At 55.3% G+C, this 20,969-nt stretch overlaps 6 protein-coding genes across 6 annotated transcripts; 4 read left to right on the forward strand and 2 right to left on the reverse strand.

Annotated features, from left to right (window-relative positions):
• Positions 1–311: 311 nt before the first annotated feature.
• On the forward strand, positions 312–5,420 carry CkaCkLH20_04848 (uncharacterized protein; the record flags this gene model as incomplete). The annotated part of the gene is made up of 6 exons (XM_038887567.1): positions 312–726; positions 780–804; positions 861–906; positions 967–1,271; positions 1,336–2,622; positions 2,672–5,420. The coding sequence occupies 6 exons, from the start codon at positions 312–314 to the stop codon at positions 5,418–5,420; spliced, it is 4,827 nt and encodes a 1,608-aa protein (XP_038747174.1).
• A 1,768-nt stretch (positions 5,421–7,188) lies between these two features.
• Positions 7,189–7,971, forward strand: CkaCkLH20_04849 (phosphatidylinositol n-acetylglucosaminyltransferase; the record flags this gene model as incomplete). Its single annotated transcript, XM_038887568.1, has 1 exon — positions 7,189–7,971. One exon carries the CDS (start codon positions 7,189–7,191, stop codon positions 7,969–7,971), a length of 783 nt encoding a protein of 260 aa, XP_038747175.1.
• A 70-nt stretch (positions 7,972–8,041) lies between these two features.
• CkaCkLH20_04850 (tRNA pseudouridine synthase A) lies at positions 8,042–9,664 on the reverse strand (the record flags this gene model as incomplete). The annotated part of the gene is made up of 1 exon (XM_038887569.1): positions 8,042–9,664. One exon carries the CDS (start codon positions 9,662–9,664, stop codon positions 8,042–8,044), a length of 1,623 nt encoding a protein of 540 aa, XP_038747176.1.
• Positions 9,665–10,374: 710 nt separating this feature from the next.
• CkaCkLH20_04851 (rho-like small) lies at positions 10,375–10,927 on the forward strand (the record flags this gene model as incomplete). Its single annotated transcript, XM_038887570.1, has 2 exons — positions 10,375–10,584; positions 10,646–10,927. 2 exons carry the CDS (start codon positions 10,375–10,377, stop codon positions 10,925–10,927), a joined length of 492 nt encoding a protein of 163 aa, XP_038747177.1.
• Positions 10,928–11,051: 124 nt separating this feature from the next.
• Positions 11,052–16,181, reverse strand: CkaCkLH20_04852 (alpha-ketoglutarate dehydrogenase complex subunit; the record flags this gene model as incomplete). The annotated part of the gene is made up of 4 exons (XM_038887571.1): positions 11,052–11,363; positions 11,481–11,713; positions 13,006–13,539; positions 13,589–16,181. The coding sequence occupies 4 exons, from the start codon at positions 16,179–16,181 to the stop codon at positions 11,052–11,054; spliced, it is 3,672 nt and encodes a 1,223-aa protein (XP_038747178.1).
• A 1,006-nt stretch (positions 16,182–17,187) lies between these two features.
• On the forward strand, positions 17,188–18,818 carry CkaCkLH20_04853 (ribose-phosphate diphosphokinase; the record flags this gene model as incomplete). Its single annotated transcript, XM_038887572.1, has 5 exons — positions 17,188–17,895; positions 17,990–17,994; positions 18,128–18,332; positions 18,386–18,689; positions 18,742–18,818. 5 exons carry the CDS (start codon positions 17,188–17,190, stop codon positions 18,816–18,818), a joined length of 1,299 nt encoding a protein of 432 aa, XP_038747179.1.
• Positions 18,819–20,969: the final 2,151 nt, after the last annotated feature.

A 20,969-nucleotide genomic window follows, 5' to 3' on the forward strand; every position in this document is an offset into this window, starting at 1 on the left:
GGAAGGACAGCCGGTCCGGGAACGGACATTGGGAAGTGCTTCATGTGATGGTTGAAGTGGAAGAGGTGTAGCTTCCCGACTGTTCTTGGTTCGCCACGAAGTAGCCGGACGGGCGCTGTATTGCCACGGATTGGTGAGTAGACCTGTCTCACAAAAGTCATGCAAGCTCTTCTCGGGTTGAGGTGGCTTCCAGGCCCCGGCGGACAAGGACCTGCAGTTGTTTCCTAGACGTCGTCCTCCTCTGATGCAGCTTGCCGGCTAACATCGCACCGGGTCGCAGATCGAAATCCGAAAAAGGATATAGTGCCATCATGTCCGCCTCCGCCAGAAATCGAACCGGCACCGTCAGCTCCGGGAGGTCGTCAGCAAGAGGTCGGAGCAATGAAATGCAAGACTTCAACATGTCGCAGCCCAACATTGTGCGATACTTTGAGCCATGCGCCGCGACGGCGTCCATGTTTCTGTACGCGCAAGGTTGCTCTATTGTCTGCTGCCACCACGATACCCTCACGATCGAGAGAAGGTTTTCGAGACACTCCGATGAAGTCAGGTTGCTTGCCGTCGACACCCAGAGCGAAGTCGGCGCCGGAAGGCTGGTTGTGAGTTACGATGCAGGGCAAACGGCCATCGTATGGGATCTTATGACGGGGGATGAGGTGGCTCGATTTGCCTCTTATGAGCATTTGACGACAGCCGCATGGATGCGTAACGGCAACGTCGCGTTTGGTACGCTTTATACACTTCACGTCGAGCTGTGATCTTTGCTAACAGCAGCTCAGGCAATACGCAGGGCAACATTATCCTGTTTGAACCAACAACATCAGAACATATTTCCTCGAGGACAATTGATCAAATAGCAGTGACAGCACTTGCACCGGCTGCGGATTGTCGGACATTTGCGATTGGGTAAGCTTTGCAGAAACCCCAGAAACCGGCTGCATGGAACTGACCTCTTCAAGTTACCAGAATGGCTCTCTACTGGTCGCCACCCTGCAGCCACGGTTTACAATCTTACACAATCTGGGCACTTCGAGAGCACCTTCGCCAATTGTTACCCTCAACTGGCACGCCTCGTCGTCCCGGCAAAAGTCGGACATGCTGGCAGCCCAAACACATGACGGTGACCTCCGCGTCTGGAGCGTATCAAAGTCATACAGCAGCGACGACCCCGCGAAAGTCGTCAGGATTCTCAAGCGCACCGAGAACTATCAGTCTGGACCCAACTGGATGGGTTGGTCAAAGAACGGCCGCATCATTCAATATTCTGACTCGTACGTCATACTTGCCACTTCTACCTAGGCGCGCGCTTAGGACATGCACTGATCTTCACACCAGGGAAACACTATCATGGGATGTCCGTACCAAACATGTCACTTGGGACAGCATCCCGACCCTTGAGCATGTCAGAGGCCTGGCCGTATACGGCCCAGGTGCCAGCCTGTTCACCCTTGGTGCCAACAACACCGTCCAACAGTTTGATCTCAACACCCCGTCGATCATCGTGGCCAACGTCCAGCACCCAGCCAATCTGTTGCCGCCATCTCCGCCTGTCTCCATCGAGGAACAGCAGTCGCAGAAGACATCCACAACCATTGCAACTGATTCAGATGCCACGTCCGGCACGATCGAGATGGGAATTTCCGAAAGCGATGAGGACCACATGTCTCCGTTTGACCGTATCGTCGGCCGGAAGGAGACAAGCAGCGCTCCGCCGAAGGTGTCGATGGACCCCTATGACGCCGACTCAGCCAGCGCGGCGTCGAGCCGCAGCGGACATTCAATGGGACTGTCTGCGGTATCCAAGTCAGAATCCGGCTCGCGGACACCTGGTGTCTATCCTTCGTCAGCCGTCTCGCGAGGGACCGAAAACACTTACATCTCCATCGGATCCTCCCTGCCTTCGTCAGCTGCGCCGTATCAGGAACGCGACATGTACTCCATGAGCGGAACCTCCATGCTGACGGGCACGTCAATGTCTTCATACCGATCACGCCGTTCCAGACCGTCTCGTCTGCGAAATGAAGTCATCCCGAGCCCTGTGGACAGCAAGGTTGCCGACCTTTTCAAGTACACCCGCAGCCGACTGAGCGACATCCCCTACAAGCATCCCACCGGTGCTGACAACAGCCGGCTCACCAACGATGACCTTCGCAAGCAGATGCTGAGCACCATTTTTGGATGGCACAAGGAGATCGAAGACTTGATCCGTGAGGAGCTCAGCCGGCACCAGGCCGGCGCGCCTGCCCGAATCCTTCTGCTCCGATGGCTTGGCGACCTTGACGCCGATGTTATGGCCGCCAGCTCTGCATCAATGACTTCGTCAGACTGGATGTTGTTAGCTCTCAGTGGCATTGGCGGCCACGCATCACAGCACAAGCTTGGGCGGACATATGTTCAAAGACTTCTTGAGCATGGTGATCTCAACGCCGCGGTTACAATTTTGATCGGCATGGGAGACTACAACGACGCCATCGAGATTTATGTGTCTCACAAGAAGTACATGGAAGCTCTCATCCTGACATGTCTTTTCTTCCCTGCTGTTTGGGAACGACAGTCTGCCATCATCAAGAAGTGGGGAGAGTGGGCTGTCATGCATGGACAGCAGCAACTCGCAGTCCGATGGTATGTTTCCTTGGAGTATCACCACATCATTTAGCTAACCTGATTTCAGCTTCGCCTGTACCGGTGCCGAGTCCGATGAGCCTTGGACCTCCCCGTCTGCTGCTCAAGTCACCTTCCAGAGTATCAACCAGAACGTCAACCAAAACATTCCAGAAATACTCTCCCCGCCTCTTTCGCCCCCTGGAGCTCAACGTGGGCCTCAAAGAAGCATTGCCAAGACTTCAGCGCTGAAGCTCATCACCTCGTTTGGCGACCAAGGCGGAAAGTCCAAGTTCTTCTCCCAGGTTGATGGAGGGCAGACTCCAATTGCTGCTGGTCCTACCCCCATCGCAGATTCCGCCGTGTCACCGGGTGGATTTGATGTCACCACTGCCTTCATCCGCCCACCCAACCGCAGCCAGTTCAACACGCCAAACTCTGCACGGTCTGGCACGTCTGCCTTCAGCCGTAAGCGTCTTCCTTCCATTGGGGAGGTCCCAGGCGACTTGTCGCGCGAGCAACTCCGAGAAGGCGAAGAGTCTCGCCGCGCTGCCCACATGCGCATGTCTTCCGCTGAACAAGACAATCTAGCTGCAGGACTTACTTTGCAGAGGGCGGCCACTGCCAGTCCCATGATGATGCGCGACCAGTATCAGATGCTTACCCGATCGAGAGAGGCGCCACCCCCGTCCCCTGACGCCAGAATGATCATCAAGATGGAAGGCAGCTTGCACCAGCGCAATGGCTCCCGAGACCGCAAGCCTGTAGGCCTGCACCTTGAACTGGAGGGTCTCGACAACATGGGCAACGAGTTGATCTCTCCTGAGCAGTCCATCTCCTCCTCGACTCGCTTCCACTGGCCTTCCCGACGACGCGGTCCTGGTTCTGTTACAAGCTCCGTCAACTCCCAATCCACCACGGGCAGAAGCTATCGCAGCAACACCACTGGTGGAAGACAGGATTACATCCACAGTCTCGACACCGCCCAGCGTCTCCAGCAACGAAAGCAGCGTAGCCGCCACGGCAGCCGAGAGGGTCGAAGAGACGGCTCCAGCGGGCGCGATGGCGAGAGGAGCCGAAGCCGTAAGGCCGCTTCGCGTGAAGCCTCGGCGGAGCGTGGTCGCGCTGCCAATCGTACCTGGCCCAAGCCAAAGCGATCTCCCACCTCGCCTATTCCAATGTCGCCCGAAGATCTCATCAACTTGGGTACTCCGAAGATGTTGCCTGACTTTGTGGAACCTGCCACAGTGAGGAAGGCAAGCAGCAGCAGAAAGGTGACTAGCCGTACGTCTAGCCGAGGCAGTCAGGTCCGCCACAAAAGCCCCGAAGGCAGACACCGCCCTCCTGCGCTTGAGCTGCGTGGTCGAAGCCAAGATCGCAAGGGCTCGCATATCAGATCACCCTCTTCTCCTCTCCCACTCTCGGCAAATGTGATTCATTACCAAGGATCGGAAGACGAGGAAGACTTCACCAAGGCCGTCATTGCTCAAGAAAACTTCAGAAACAGGCACAACAGAAGCACCAGCCAGGCCGACTCCCGCAAGGGCCTTTCGCCGGAGCTCGTCAGAGACTTCCCCCAACGCGACCGATCTGAGAGTCGCCGCCGCAAGGCAATCGAAGCCACTGAGCAACCTCGCGACGCTATCAACATCCAGACGAAGTCGCGTGCTCCGTCTACCGAGCATGCTGGAGACCTCAAGGCTATGAAGGACGAGAGACAACGCAAGAAGGAGGAAGCCGCACGCGAGCTCGAGGAACGCCGAAAGTCACTGGCTCAACGCCCCTCGGTGCCCCCTATCCCTCATCCCAACCAGATCCGCGTGGGTATTGAGTCGTCGCCGAGCAGCATTGATCTGCCTCCTCGCAGCCATACCGCCGACTCTCCTTCAGCTCACAGGAGCATGTACGCCCGCAGTTCCAACGTCCACATTGGATTACCAGCAACCCCAAAAGCAATGCGGCTCATCATTGAGTCTGACAAGGAGAAGGCCAAGAACATCCCTGTGCCTCCGATTCCCGCCACCTTCGCGCAACGACATTCGCCGGTGACTTCACCGGATCAGCGATCCCCCGAGAAAGACAACGGAGGCGAGGGGCTGCTTACGCTTCTCCCGCAAACAACTTACCAGCCTCCCGTCCGCGGTATGATTCCTCGCAGCATGTCCGCTCCACCGATCGACGTACCCTCGCCCAAGAGCGCCGGTCCCAGTGGACCGACACTTTCGCGCGGCCCATCCATGAGAAGAGGAAACTCGGGTGAAGTCCGCACCGTTGACCATTTCTTTCACTCCAGGCGCGCCTCTCAAGAGGACAACGACAACATGAGCGTCCCACCGCCGCCTCCTCCTCCGCCAATGTTGAAGGAGTTGCAGCATTTGGCTATGCCTCCTCCACCACCCCCGGCGCCTCTGCCCTACGCGGTACACAATGGCGGCGGGGCTCTCGGCTCTGGCATGATTGAGATTGTCATGGATGACGATGAGCCTGCTCCGGCGGCCGCACCCATGGACACGACCGTTCCAGTCATCCCGGCGCCAGCACCTCCGGCCTCCAAGGGCCACAGCCGCGGTCGCAGCTTCACCGAGCGCGAACACAGCCTCGCCGGCCGGATTTCCAAGGCTACCGACCGCTTCAGGTCGGGCAGCCGTAACCGCAAGGACTCTATTGCCATGCGTCCCAGACAAGACGACTACGAGGTCGCGCCTTACGAGAGTGTGCCGATGCCAACCAACTATGGACGTGACACTTTGAGGTCTCCCATCATGGCACACCGACAACATGCCCTTCCCACGGGCCTCAACGCCAACGACCTGATTTAAGTCGCGCTCAGAACGACAACATCACCTTAATTATTTCTTACCCCCTTTATGTTTCGATTCACTTCGTTGCATGGCGACTGGCGTTTTTCGATGAACCTTGATACCACTACTTTTCGACGACAAAGAAACACGACCATTCGCGGCAAGACATCTCTGATGCCATGAAGCCGACAGCAGAAAAATCCCCGATTAGAAAGCGCCGTTTTGTACACTTCAAGTCTATCCTTGATGACTACTTTTGCTTCAGAGCGCAGAGCGAATTTACCCACAACCATTTTTTTCTTATCATTGCAATCTATTTATTTCGCATTTCTTCCTTCTCAAATGATGACTGATGATGGCTGGATCTTGGACTGGGCAAAGCCGCGAGGCACACGCAGGGTGGACAGACAGGACAAATATGATACCGTGAGCGGCGATGTACGTGAGAAGACGGACAAACAGGCCGGGGGGATTGGGGATACGAAAACTTTACTTTTTTTCTTACTTACAGAAAACAAAATAGGAGGAGGGCTAAGATCGTGTCGACGCCGACCGTCTCGCCCTCTTCGAGATGTGGTAAAGATGGAAGAGGGGGACCGAAAAGTGCTGGAAACGTTCGTCTTACAATGTTGCCTCACGGCATCTTTGTTCATCTAGTTGAAGCAGAGGAGAGACATCCACCTGCGTTTTATTTTTCTTCGTCTTACTTTTTTCCTTGCTCCCGTTGTCGCGGGAGTGTCGATTTTCTTTTAGGGGAGGATGACAACAGTATGTAGTTGCTCGATTTACGATGGCCACGTACAGGCTGAATATTGAGAAGGATGTGATTTTATCTATTTCTGAACACTTTTCTTGTGACATTTGAACGTGAAGATGTTTCTCTTGCAATTCCCGACCGAGGAGAAGTGTGCAAAAACCGAAAAAGAAGTGTCGCGAGGCCAACTCGAACCATGTGTGCGGGATACTGTGTACATCCACCACCTGAAGGCATCGCGAGCTCTCCCATCAGCTTCAGCGCAACGACACAGCAAAACACCGTCCCCAACACAGTCGCATTCAATCACCACGTTGCCCAGCAGAATCGTTGCGCATCGCGAACAAAAAACAATACGAGATGCACGCACAGATCGCTGCAGATAGACATTACTAAACATCAATCATAAAAAAGGCAAAAAAATTGGAGTTGACATCTCCATCTTCAACCACTAACCCAAGCCCCTAGCGATCGTAATCCAGCACGCCATGCGACGGTGAAGATGCCTCTGCAGAGTGAAACCTCTCTCAAGTGTGATCTTCATTGCTTAGAGCCACCACAGCATCGCAGGTTACCCGTGCGAGTGAGTGGCCACCGCGGCATTCGCACTGGGCGCCGCTAGGGGGTTCCAATGGAGATGGGGTAGCAGGAGAAGAATAATGAAAGCCTTCAACCACTTGACCATTACAGCCGGTAACTTCGGACAAACTTTGGGCTCATATACCCTCGGGCGTGCGGGGGCCGTGCACCTGGTGCGTTGGGGTGGTGGGATGCTCGCTTATGTCAGCTTGTCTGCGCGCCTTTGCGCGACGGGGGAGATGTCACCGATCGCCGACAGCGCTTGAGAGCTTGAGAGCTTTCCATCATTTTGACCACGTCGTCTTGAAGCTGCGATTGCGTCCCCGGATGGCCTCGCGGTAATCTTCTGCCCCGGCGCCCAGCTTTTAAGAGCTCCCACATACACATCAATGGCCAGATAATCTTTACCTCACTCCTTCACCAACCTCGCGACGCAGCGGCGCAAACCTCAAGATGCTCACCACCTCCCCGCGCCTCCACGTCCGGCGCCCCTCGCCCACGACAGCCGAGTTCACAGTAACAACACGCCCACCGCCGACCCTCACAATCCGCCTCCTCTCTCTGTTCCTCCTAGCCCTGCGCATCGTCGTCTTCTTCTCCTCCATTCTCCTCGTTCACGCCGCCTGGGTCCAATCGCCCTACGCCACATCCACCTTCCTCACGCCCTCGCCCACACCGACAGCATCACCTTACGACTCAGACGACGATTACGCAGAAGAGCAAGAACCCACCTTCTTCTCAACCGCAACCCTCTCCCAAGCGATCCGAATGATCGACGACTCCATCCCGGGCCGTCTCGCACAGCGCCTCGCGTCCTCCGACACCATCCCCCTCCCGCTGCTCATCGGCGCCTGCGTCGTCGCCGCCTACGCCACTCTCCTGCGCACCCACACCACCGAGAGCCTGCTCGTCCTGCGCGGCCTCGGTATTCAGACGAGCTCGGTCAGCGGGAGCTACCTCTCCGCCGCGGCGACGCGCTTTATCCCCACCGAGAAGATACAGGACGTGCTCGTCAACGAGGCGTTCAGGGGCTTCGAGGTCAGGTACTACCTCGTCGTCGTCGTCGAGGGGGAGGACGACCTCATCGTCGTGTTCCCACGGATCTTGCCCCGCAAGAAGATTGTCGAGACGGTCTGGAGGGGTGTGAGGGGCTGTCTGTGGGAGGCGGATGGAGGCGGTGGGTATGTTGGTGGTGGTGGTGGCAGTCGTAGGATAGACGAGAAATGGTCGAGTTGAGCTGAACTGCTCCTTGATGAATTCATGAAATTTTCCTCATTTTTATTTCATTTGATATCTTATTCGCCGGCTATTCATCCGCATCATCTGCGGCGGCCGCCCTCTTCGCCTCCTTCGCATCTTTCACGACCTTCCTCCAATTCTTCGTCTCCTTCATCTCCTCAGAGTTCTTGAACCCCTTCCTCTGCGCGAACTTGTCGTTGATCTCCGCAGGCGTCCCCGTCACCCGCTTCTTCATAATCGGAACATACTCCCCGGCCAACTTGCCCGACGGCCCGCCCTGAAACACCCTCGTCCCCTTCGCCGGGCTCTCGACCTCCAGGACCTGGCCCGAGACCAGATCGAGCAGCCGGTTCGCGAGCAGCTCGTCCATCTTCTTGACCCGGTACGACTTCCACATGCTCTCCATGATATCCGCCCCGCCGTACACCCACTTCAGCGCACTCGCGCCCTCTTTCTGCGTCCTGCTCTCCTTATCGCCGGGGAACACGCAGTTCCACAGCACCAGCGGCGTGTCGCACGCGAGGTCGTAGTTGGGCTTCCGCGGCGTCTTCTCCACGTCCAACAACTCCGTCACCAGCTCCGGCTTCTCCAGCCTCTGCCCGATCAGGAACAGAATCGAGACGATGTGCCGGATCTGGTGCCACAGGAACGCCGTCCCGCGGATGTTGAACGAGTATACCTTGGGCAGCTTCTCCCCGTTCTCGGAGTTAAGACTGAGGTACGGCAGCACCGTCCCGACGTCCCGCACCTCCTCGACGCCCGCCTCGAACATGTTCCGCTCAAAGTTGGAAATCTGCTTGCCACCATCCACCTTGCAGAAGTTGCGGAAGTCGTGGTTCCCCACGAACCGCTGCGCCGCGTCGTTCATCGCCTCGATGTCGAGGTACCCCTCCTTGAGCTTCCCGTCCGGCGACGTCCCCGTGGTCGGGGCGAAGGCCGGCTGCGTGAAGAAGTAGCGGTACTGCCTCTCCTCGCACGAGAAGCGCGCCGAGAAGTCGGGCGGCGGAGACGGGCACCACGCCAGGATGCGGATGTCGTCCGGCAGGAGACGGTTGAGGGTCCTGATGTAGTCGATTTCCCTGTCATCCGTCCACTCCGGCACCGGCTTCTTCTCCTTCTCCTCTGATTTCTGTTCCGTCGTCGTCGTCTCGGCGGTGCCCTCCATCGGGGTATCCGCGTTTTCCCCTTCTACGACCACGGGCTCCGGCTTGGGAAGCGGCTTATTGCTCCGCACCCTCAACCCGATGACCTGCCCGAAGGCACTCACGCCGCGATCCGTGCGCCCGCACTTGGAGTACTCACAGCAGTCAAAGTTAACCACGTTCGCGTCCTCGGGGAAGATGAGACACGCTTTCGTCAGGGCCTTCCACAGCTCGCCCTCGATGGTCGGCAGGTACGCCGACTCGGCGTACTCGAACCCGCCGTACTGCTTGCCGAGGTACGCGAGCTTCAGGGCGATGAGGCGCGTGGAGTACTGCGAGGGGTCGATCTCCTTCTGCTTCTTCCGCTTCTTGGGCGGCGGCGGTGGCGGGGCGTCGGCGGCCTTCCATGGCTTGTCCGTCTTGCCGGGCGCCGGTTTGGGTGCTTGCGCGATGTGTTTTTGGTTCTCGAGTTCGTTCTCTAGTTGTTGGATGCGCGCGATGAGGCTGTCCCTGTCCCATGAGACGTATTTATCACGCACGTCGGCCATTTTGCGGGCTCTGAGCTGTGATGTGCTCAGTTGCCGTGTGGAGGGGTGAGTCGCGAGATGGATTCTAAGATGCTGATGTTCGCGATTGGCGTGAACGGGAAGAGGCCTTCGTGAGTGGTGTAGTAGTCTTTCTTGACTTCTCAGTACGAGCAGACTCAAGCTCGGCGAAGAATGCAGACGTGAACCCCAGAATAATCCATGTAAGGGCCTCACAAGCCCGCAACTTCTTTCCATATGACTCTTTTTCTGGGATTTAGACCGGCATCATGCGGGTGCGGGTACGCTTGGGTTGTCACTGTGAAATCGCCCTATGAAAAATTGTCTGTGGCTCGGGTTCAGTCTATCTGTGGCTGAATCCCACTTTGATTGGAGCGCTGGCCCAGGTCCCCAAATCTATCTGACAGGAACCGGGGCCGTTTGGCGGGCAGTGCGTGGAACAGCGGGTGTCTAGGCCCTCTGGGGCTGCGCCATTTGTTCCCCAGACAGTCCCGTTCCCCGTCTGCCGTTATCAGTAACGACATCCGAGTCAAAAGTCCGGATCGAACGGTGTTCGCAGCCATGGACAAAGATGCCATCAAGATATTGCTAGTTGGAGATGAACAATGTGGAAAGACGTATTTTCTCTCGTCCGTATGCCCCTGATGAATGTCGTCCGTTCCCCATGCCGGATCTTATCGCTAATGTGAGCCGCTTGCCCCCTGAGCAGGAGACTGAGTGCCAAAGATGGCGATGGGCCCGTCACGTTGCTCAAAGACATCGACCAGCCTTTCATATTTGAGATCAAACTGGGAAGCAAGCCGTATCGAATGGAATTCTATGATACGAGTAGCCCCGAGAACTGGCGTCTTCTTGAGCCGGATCTCGTTATTATTTGCTACGACATAAGCCAGCGGCTCAGTCTTATCAACATGCAAAGAGTAGTATGTTCTTTCATCTCATCCTGTATCCTGATTCGTCTTCAAACACTGACTCTCCGAACAGTGGCTCAGGGAAGTCAAGATGACTTTCCGCAGACCTGACCGTCTCCCCATCCTCATCCTGGGCCTCAAGAGAGACCTCAGATCAGAAACTGATCCCAATGGCATCATCCTACCCAACGAGGCCTACCAGGTGGCGCAGTCTATGCGAGTAGACAGATATATGGAGTGCTCTGCCATGACCGGGGAGCTCATCAAGCTGGCCTTCGAAGACATTTGCAAGACGGCAGTTCAAACACGTACTGCGGCGGGCGGGCAGAGCGAAGGCGGATGCGTGCTCATGTAGAAGGCCTTTGGGTTTCCTTCAAGGACATTCTTTGAGAAGGCGTATGTGGAGATGGGGACGGAGCCATAGACCTCGCACAACGAAGGTCAGAGGCGCGCTCCAAATTGTGATCCGGAGGGGCGTTCTAAGCAGCACCGTTCGCTTGGTCTTCGCCGCCCTCCTCCTCTGCGGCTTCCTGAGGGAACGAGCCGAGCACCTCCGCGATGATGTGGACAATGTCCTCCTGCTGGGTTTCGTCGAAGCGCTCCGTCATGTCTTCAATGACGGTGTTCAACGCGGCGACGGAGGCGGGGCGAAGGTTGAGGATCATGACGACTTCACCCTTGGCGAGGTCGTAGGGACGGAGCTTCTCCAGAAGCCGAGTGATACAGTCTGGGCGGTATGTGATGGGCTCCTGGCTCAGCGGGTTGGGCGGTGTACGCAGGTACTGGAGGAGCTGGCCGGATGAGTCAGTCAAGAGCGCAGGAAGAGGAAAGATACCCAATGTTAATCATTCTTTGCAGAAATAGCCGAGAAGAAATTCTCGGTGTTGGTCACCGGGCACACAGCTTACCTCCTTGGCCAGTGTCTCCAGGTTCCCAGGACCACGGCGTTCGCCTCGTTTCTTCTGACCCAGCTTCTTCTCGGTGAGGTGCTGGTAGACCTCGTAGTTGGTCAAGACCGCTGTTTGAGCCTCAAGGATCTTCATCGTGATCAAATACTCGAAGAAAATGCCGGGTTTCTCGAGAGAAGAGTATGGGTTGATTGGTAATCGATGAAGAATGAGGCCGTATAAGATGAGCCAGACTTGATGTAGGGTGAATAAACAAGTAAGGCTGGGCTTGTTGCTCAAAACGGAACTGATAAGAGCACCTGAATTGCCTGATAGTGACAGGTCGAGTCACACAGCCTCGGACAAGCTGACGTCTAAGTCGAAGGGCCTTGGCAAGCAGAGAGCACAAAGCCAGAGAAACACACGGTAAATTCGGGTCAAACTTCAAGGCAGCCGTTGGCGGCGGTGATACCAACCCGAACGAAACACAGGCGGGTGCCTAGAGTATCGTCTACCTTATGGAGAATACGGTCCGTAAAATAAGTTGTCGTATGTAGGTGGCCGTGAATACTTTTGCAACTGTCCAGCTCGTCACAGTTTGCAGCCGCCTGCATGAGATACCGTAAGAGTCGAAGAGCAAAAAAAAAAGGCTGCGTCGGACTCGCCCAATCATGCCGCAGAGGCCCCCACTCCTTCCCTGTGTGAATGCTGTCGTATACGTACCGATTAGGAATTGCGCAATGAGAGGAGAGAGCGTTGGCGGGAATTTAGAGAGCGCCGCTGCGCCGCTGCATCGGATTAGTTCTGCACCTCCCATTTATCGCATTCCCTCCATTCTGTGTCTGAGATTGGTCTATGGAAATAGTGAGAGGCATTTAATTCCAGTCATGCCTGCATCTGCGGAGTGTGCAATCACGAGGCAACCGGAGCGTGCCGGCACCGCTGGGAGAAATCCGAGTTACGAATTATCTGAGCAACAGTCACAGGCGCATCCCATCTTGCATCTCATGCTCGTCCAATCTTTCCCTGCGTCTGCGTGTACGGAGTCCACTTCCGACATTGTCAAGGACCGTGCGAGGCCGCCGTCATCGCTGTCGCTCCAAGTACCACGGTGGCGTTTTTGAGCCGCTCCTGTGCAGCACAGGCACATCGCTAACTCTTGGAACGGAACTTGCTGTCGCAGGACAACCACTGGAATCCTTGACGGTTAAAAGCACTTGTCCCTTGTAGAGAGCTTCAAGCGGCTGCCATAAATCAAACAAATTGAATTTCAGTACGTAGTAGGTACATCGCTGGACGCGGTGTCTTCTTGACCCGCCTCGATGGTGATATATCTAGGATGCTTTCCTGTCCGCCCGTTTGCTGTAATGTGCACAGTCTCTCCGTTAAGGAGGGCGTGTGGTTATTACTCATAGGTTAGTTTACAATTGTACAAGGTAGGAAAACGCTCCCGCAATCCTGAATCTCTTCCATGCCCGTCTTTTGAATTTATTTATTCCCATCGCTTCCAGTAATCATGCCTGTGTGTTATTCCGAATCTACTCACCCTTCAGCTTGTCCTGCTTGACGCTGAAGGCCATCTCCAAGAACTCCTGCTCTTCCTTGTTGTGGAGACCCTTGTTTCCAGCAGCAACGGAGGCGCTGGGTCCACGGCCAGCGTACATGACGTGCTTGCGGTCGTGGTGCTCAGTCTGGTTCAACAGAGTCTCAAGGCGAGGCTGCGTGAAGCTCCATGCACCGGCGTTGAGGGGCTCCTCCTGGCACCAGACGATGGTCTTGGCGTTGGGGTACTGGTCCAGGTTCTCCTTCAGCTGTTGCCAGGGGAAGGGGTTCAGCTGCTCGATGCGGGTGAAAGCGACGTTGTCGATCTTGTTGTCCGCACGGTACTTGGACAGAGTAGCCCAGACCTGGCCAGAGCAGAGGATGACACGCTCAATCTCCTCCTTGGGCTTGAGGGCACCCGTCTCGTGCTCGGGGTCGGGGATGATCCACTGGAAGTGAGAGTCACCGGTGAAATCCTCAATGTTAGAACGGGCCAGAGGGTGACGCAGAAGAGCCTTGGAGAAGAAGATGATGAGAGCTAGTGATGGTCAGTATAAATGTTTCGAGTGTACTCGGGGCCGACTTACGCTTGCGGAATTGGCGGTGCATCTGTCTGCGGAGAGCGTGGAACAGGTTGGCAGGTTGGGTCATGTAGGCAATCTGGATGTTGCAGTCTTGGTGCTGACGCTCGAGCTTCTCGGGAGAGGGGAAGACACGGGGGTCCTCGTTGCACAGCTGGAGCCAGCGCTCCAGACGACCAGAAGAGTGTTCGGGACCCTGGCCATCGTAACCGTGGGGGAGGGAGACAACAAGACCGGTTCTCTGCATCCACTTGGCCTCACCAGAGGCGATGAACTGGTCGATAATGCACTGAGCGTTGTTGGCGAAGTCACCGAACTGAGCCTCCCACATGACCAGGGCGTTGGGGGAAGACAACGAGTAGCCGTACTCGAAGCCAAGGGCGCCGAACTCACTCAGGGAGGAGTTGGAGATGACGAACTTGCCCTGGTCCTTGCTGACGTGCTGAAGAGGAGTGTGGGTGTCCTCGGTCTCCTGGTCGTGGAAGACGGCGTGGCGCTGGGAGAAAGTACCACGCTCAACATCCTGACCGGAAACACGGACGTGGTGGCCCTCGGTGACGAGAGAACCGAAAGCCAGAGCCTCGGCGGTAGACATGTCAATGTTCTTACCCTCAACAACAGACTTGGTTCGGTTCGTAAGGATACGCTTCAGGTTGCGGTGGGCGTTGAAGCCCTCAGGCGTGCTACCAATGACCTCACCAATGTGCTCGAGGGTCTTGCCATCAACGCTGGTCTCGTTGTGAGGAAGGACCTCGGTGGCGAGCTCCTTGGGGGACTTGAAGCCGTTCCAGGCGGAGGTGGTCCACTCCTTGGAGGTAGGCTGGTAGTCCTTAGACTTGGAGAAGCTCTCCTCGAGCATGCCCCAGACCCACTGTTTGTGTTCGTCGATGTCCTCCTTGGTGAAGCTGCCATCCTCCAGAAGCTTGTTGACGTAGATGCCAATCTGGGACTCGTGGTCCTGGATGCGCTTGTACATAAGAGGTTGGGTGAAAGAGGGCTGGTCGGTCTCGTTGTGGCCGTGCTTGCGGTAGCAGACCAGGTCGATGATAACATCCTGCTGGAACTCGGCGCGCCAGTCGGCAGCGATCTGGCAGACGAAGTTAACGGCCTCGACATCGTCGGCGTTGACGTGGAAAACGGGGGCATCGATAGCCTTGGCGATATCGGTACAGTAGGGGGTGGAGCGGGCGAAACGGGGGTCGGTGGTGAAACCGATCTGGTTGTTAACGACCAGGTGGATGGTACCACCAGTCGAGAAGGCGGGCAGGGAGTGGAATCCGAGACACTCGTAGACGACACCCTGGGCGGCGAAGGCGGCATCACCGTGGAGGAGGACACCCATGGCGGTGCGGTGAGTCTTCTCGTCGTTGTTGTAGTGCTGAATGGCGCGGGTCTTGCCGAGAACGACGGGGTCCTCGGCCTCCAAGTGAGAGGGGTTGGCGACCAGGGAGAGCTGCACGCGCTTGCCAGAAGGCGTGGGACGCTCGAAGTTCATGCCGAGATGGTACTTGACGTCACCAGAGCCCTCGTCCTCACCACCGGCGGTTCCGGCGAACTCGCTGAAGATGGACTCGTTGGGCTTTCTGACGACGTTGCTGAGAACGTTGAGACGGCCACGGTGAGGCATACCGATGACGATATCCTTGACACCGTAGTCGACACTGCGGTCGATGAGGGCCTTCATACCGGGAACCAGGGTCTCGCAGCCCTCGAGACCGAAACGCTTGTCGTTGGGATATTTCGTGGCCAAGAAGGACTCGAAGCTGGAACTCCAAATAAGACGGTCGAGGATGCGGCGCTTCTCGTCGATGGAGTACTTGAAGGGCTGAGGAACCTCGATGCGCTCGCGCAGCCAGTCGCACTTCTCTCTGTCGGGAATGTGGATGAACTCAACACCGTAGGAACCGCAGTAGATCTTTTCGCAAGCAGCAATGATCTCACGCAGGGTCATCTTCTCGCGGCCCTCCCTCTTGAAACGGGGGAGGATGCCAGGGCCGAGTTCGTATTCGGCGTCGAGATCCTTCTCGGTGAACTGGTAGTGCTCGAGAGACAGCTCCTTGGGCTTGATGTTGCCGAAGCCCTGGGACTCGTTGCGGATGCCCAGAGGGTCGATGTTGGCCTTGTGGTGGCCTCGGGCCTGGTAGGCGCGAACGAGAAGCTGAACCTTCAAGTGGTTGGTGATCTCAGAGCCCTGTCCGAGGCTCGCACCGAGAGCGGGAACACCACCGGTGGCTCCGGGGACCAGAGAAGGGGGAGGAGTGAAGGCCTGGGAGATGGGCATGTCGCCGTTCTCCATGTTCCTGAAGTAGACCTGCCATGAGACGTGGACGCTCTTGGGGTCTTGCTTCCACTGCATGTACATCTCATCGATGTAGTTGGCAGTGTTCCCCGACAAGAAGTTGTCGTTGGGGTTAGGGGCGGATTCGTTCGCGGTCGCATAGTGACGTTGGGTAGTCTGGATCAGGGCCAAGGGGCGACGGGCAGCAGCGAGCTTTCTCGTCGAGGATCGCGAGGCAATGGTCGAGAAGGCCGATGTGGAGGTAGGTTTTGATGCATGAAGCACCCGGGTGCCAGCTCTACACACAGAGCTACGCAACATGGCGGCGGTTTGGTTTGATGGAAGGGAATATGAGTAGTCGTGAGGACTTGGAAAAGAAGGGGAAAACGAAAACAGAAGCTGTTCCGTACGGATCCAGGATACGCGCAAATACCCGACCTGGCCCCAGTTTTCTTCCGCAGAATGAAAGACCTCGTTCTAGCTACCGAGGTCACACTTGGCCAGGGCGTCACTGGAGCAAAATCTTTCCAACGAGTTGCCAAAGATTTGGAGTCACACGGTGCATGGAGGACACCCAAGTACTTCGTACACGGCCTAACCTGAAAGAGTCTACTCTGCATCTTGACATGCTGTAATACTCTGTGTCCAGCCCTGTGTCAGTCGCCTTTCTACCCCACCAAAAGAAGCATTTCCACCCGCCTCCAATCCATCTGGCAGCGACCGCACCCGACCCCAAAACTAACCTATCCAGGTCCCAAACAAACTTATCCACTCAGAGATTTTCCTTTACAACTTCTCGACAACCCCAGCTTCAGAGGAAGTACCCCCGCTAACCAGCATTTATTTATTTTTTTCTCTCTTCCCTCCTCCCACCTTCATCCCCCCAAGCTTGTTCGTCATGCTTCCGTTGTGACCGCATCTCAGAGGCCTTCCTCCTCTTCTTCATCGTCTGCCCTGGCATCATTCTTCTGCACAATTTCACTCTCGCCTACCCTCGGCTCGGCACATTCCAAGTCCCCTGTGACGTCGCCTTGCACCCCACTAGCAGATTTTTGACGGACGCCTCAAGCAAACCCGAGACCGGCACTGCTCCTTCGCGATTCTCCATCCAGCACACGACCTCCCTCCACCACCAATACCTTCTCCGAAAGCAAAGCTATTTGCTATAGCTAGGCCTCCAGCCTCCCTACTCTACCGGTCAATTTCCAACCAACGAGCTATACCCTACACCCCCTCGTCTTTAGACAACCGCCGGTTTCGCCCGACTGCCTGCTACCTATCCTCCTTCCCTACGACCGCTTCTTTATAGACCAGCGCACCAGTCACAATGGTTCGCAACATCATTGTCCTTGGTGGAAACACCCACCCAGAGCTGATTGACAGTGTCTGCAACAATCTTGGCCTCAACGCCTGCGAGCGCGTTCTCAGCAAGTTCTCGGTTGGCGAGTCTCGCTGTGAGATCAAGGACTCAGTGCGCGGTAAGGATGTCTTTATCATCCAGACCGCCTCTGGCTCCGTCAACGACGGCTTCATGGACTTGTGCATCATGATCTCGGCTTGCAAGACTGGTTCCGCTAAGAGAGTTACCGCTGTCATGCCTTTGTTCCCCTACTCCAGACAACCCGATGTTCCCTACAAGAAGGCCGGCGCTCCTCTCTCGAAATCCTCAGAAACCTCCCAGAACGGCTACACCTTCGAGAGTGTTCCCGCCACTCCCGGCCCTGGCATTGCGCGCACTGCTGGCCTTCCCAACGGCATCGACGGCATTGCCTCCAAGCTCGCCAAGAGCAAGCTCAACGAGGAGAGAACCAACGGAGTCAACGGCGACTACTTCAAGACCCCCAACGGCGAGAACAAGACCAACGGCCGCGGCCACCACGATTCGATCTCCTCCCAGGTCAAGTTCACCACCCACGACTACGAGAACCAGAGCCAGATCAACGGCTTCCAGTCGAAGCCTGGATACAAACAATGGGTTGCCCAAGCCGGCACTCTGGTCGCAGACCTTCTGACCTGCGCTGGTGCGGACCATGTGGTATGTACGCCCTCGAGGTCATCCTGGGTGCAACGAAGAGGATTTGCGCACAGGATAGGATGCATCTTACCAAGCACAAGCTAACACATGACAGATCACGTAGGTTCTCTCATAATCATAAGCACAACCCTCTGCCCATGGGGCCTTGTTGCCAATCCAACGAGATCCCTCTGAGGCTCAAACAAATCTGCCATTCATTGCTTCTCTCCGAAGCAATTGCTAATGGTCGCAGGATGGATCTTCACGATCCTCAGTACCAGGGCTTCTTCGATGTCCCAGTGGACAACCTGTACGGCAAGCCCCTCCTGAAGAGATACATCCAGCAGAACATTCCCAACTTCAAGGATGCCGTTGTCATCTCGCCCGACGCTGGTGGCGCCAAGCGTGCTACTGCCATCGCAGATGAGCTGGACATGGCCTTTGCCCTGATCCACAAGGTAGGCCGCCTTTTCTTTTGGCGGGATGCGCAGGATTCATAACATCTTTTCAGGAGCGTCGGCCTACCAAGTACAGCGAGCAGCGCAATGCCAGCATGATGCTGGTCGGTGATGTCAAGGACAAGGTCTGCATCCTCGTTGACGATCTCGTCGACACCGGCAACACCATTACGAGAGCCGCCAAGTTGCTCAAGAAGAACGGTGCTACTCACATCTACGCTCTTTTGACGCATGGCATTCTCAGCGGCGACGCCATCCCGCGCATCAACGCTTCTGCCATCGACAAGATCATCGTGACCAACACCGTTCCCCAGGGAGAGCACATGAAGGTGTGCCCCAAGCTTGGCTACCTGGACGGTGAGTTGTCTCGTTTTCTTCGTGTCGTCCCGTTTCTGACTAAACTTCTCAGTCTCCCCCGTTTTCGCGGAGGCTATTCGTCGTGTCCACCACGGCGAGTCGATCAGCGTCCTTTTCCAGCACAACTAAAGCATCATCACTTGGCGTTGAAAAAAAACATTGGACTTTGCATCGGAGGGTATATTGGATTCCACGATGATTTCTAGGGAGATTCGGCAACATTTGTTGCTGCTTTAAAGGCGTTCAGCTCAGGGGGGTGGTTGAGTGTGGTTTCATTTTCGCCATGGACATTCTAGACGTTTTCTTTCCTCCTTTACTCGGGATATCCACGACACATCAGCCTGTTTCCGTTCGGAAGCAGAGTCACTCATTGGCAGCCTCGCACGGCTGGCAATTTTGCTACACACAACACACAAAACACACATAGGACCTCATCGGTACGATGGAGGCTCTCTGCACAGTGGCCGGATTAGCGGTTGATACTGGTCTTGCTATACACACACACGCACTCTTATGCCCCATGGATCAAATCTTTCCTCCGTCGTCTGCGATCTTGGGTGTTTGTTCGTTTTTCGCGTGGGAATTCGAACGGTTTCAGGCAGTACGCATGCTAGTTCAATAGCTTTCCTGCTGCAGCCCGATCGATCACTTAACATAAAAAGAGAATTTGTAGGATCTCAGCTGGAGCAGGTCACGGAGAGGTTCCGCTGCCTTGACACCGTGAGTGAGCGTAAACGTAGATACTGTGACATATAAAGTAGACTAGACAAGTAGCAATCAAGATGTACAAAACCTCTGTTAGTTTGAAATCTATCGTGCCGTCGACTAGCGTATGTTGTCTCGCTCGACGCAACCATGTTCGGGTTTTTTCAGTCTGTTGCAGCCCCAGAAGTGTGCATTTGAGTTGATCCAGTTCCTTGAGAGCTCGGTTCGCGACGACGAACCTGGCCGTGGGTCCCATTGAGGCCCCTTGCAAACCACCCCCTTGGCCTTCATAATGTTCTTTAATGCGACGGTTCTCATTCTGGCTCGATGAACTGAGGAATTCATTCCGACCAAACCGAATTTGAAAAGGTGTGTTGTGCGATGTAAGCATTTTCAAGAAGCTGGCAAGGCACTTACACCAGGCAGGTTTTGTCCCGTTTCTCTGAACCCTGGTGGTGAGCTACAGAATCCAAATTTTGTGCCTTGCACGATAAGAGGGTAGGGATATTGTTGTTGAATTACTGGAGAATATATAAGTAGTGCCACATCTGCGGCGCTTCATGATCATTTGAGGTTGGATATAGTGTATGGCCGCGTATATTGTTTGGACCAAGTATGTAAATGCAGCAAGGGTTCAAACTACACGCTCTTGAGGCGAACAAACATATCTGAGAGCACCATGGTTTGGGCAGAAAGTTTCAAAGGGCAACTTCGATCAGCTAGTCAGATTGGGTGCGGGCCTGCAATCGAGACTGAAGGCGACGCTTTCCCATGCGCTACCTCTCGCACATTTTCAAGCCTTTGCGGATGTTTGGCCGAAGCGGTCGACAAGCTTTTCTAACAATGTTTCCGTTGCAGGCCCCTCAGCTTCACATTTGCCTACCAAATTATCCTACGCAATTGCGCAGGTCGTAACATCACTGATTGTAAAATTCTCTGCAGCGATATAAGAACATGTGGCAACTGGAGAATACGGCCAACGGAAGCCATTGAGGTTAGTGTCATTACTGACACAAGTTCAGTATTTGGGAGATCACACAAGTCAGTATATATACCAAATACTTCAACGACGACAAGGACGATGGTAACGGCAAAGATGACAGCGACAGCAGCGATGAAAGCGATAGTAATGACAATAGCGTCGATAGCGACAACAACGACACTACAAACATCAAAAATCCTCATAATGACGTTAATTCGGTCCTGACTTGCCCCGTTGTAGAAGTGACTTGGTCTGCCTTGTTGTTCTTTGAAAGATTGAGAGAAGATGTCCTATTTCCCGAAGATTCTAACCCGCTTCGCCTTATGTTACACCACAGACTCAGCCAGCTTTCTTAGCCTTCCTTTACATTGTGCTTCTTATCAACACATACAAAACGGAGCAGCATCCGAAGGTTCCATAGCCACAGAACCGTGGTGCATGGTATCAGAACAGCCGAAATGCATATCTGGCATATGATGACGAGCAAATTCCGCCAATTTCCCCTCAACTTCCACCGGCTAGGACGACGCCGCCTCAAATCCAATATATTTTCGTACAGTTGATTTAGGTCTTCGCCCTCAATTACGATTGTG

Source organism: Colletotrichum karsti, assembly GCF_011947395.1.
Source record: "Colletotrichum karsti strain CkLH20 chromosome Unknown Scaffold13, whole genome shotgun sequence".
Classification (NCBI taxonomy): Eukaryota; Fungi; Ascomycota; class Sordariomycetes; order Glomerellales; family Glomerellaceae; genus Colletotrichum; species Colletotrichum karsti.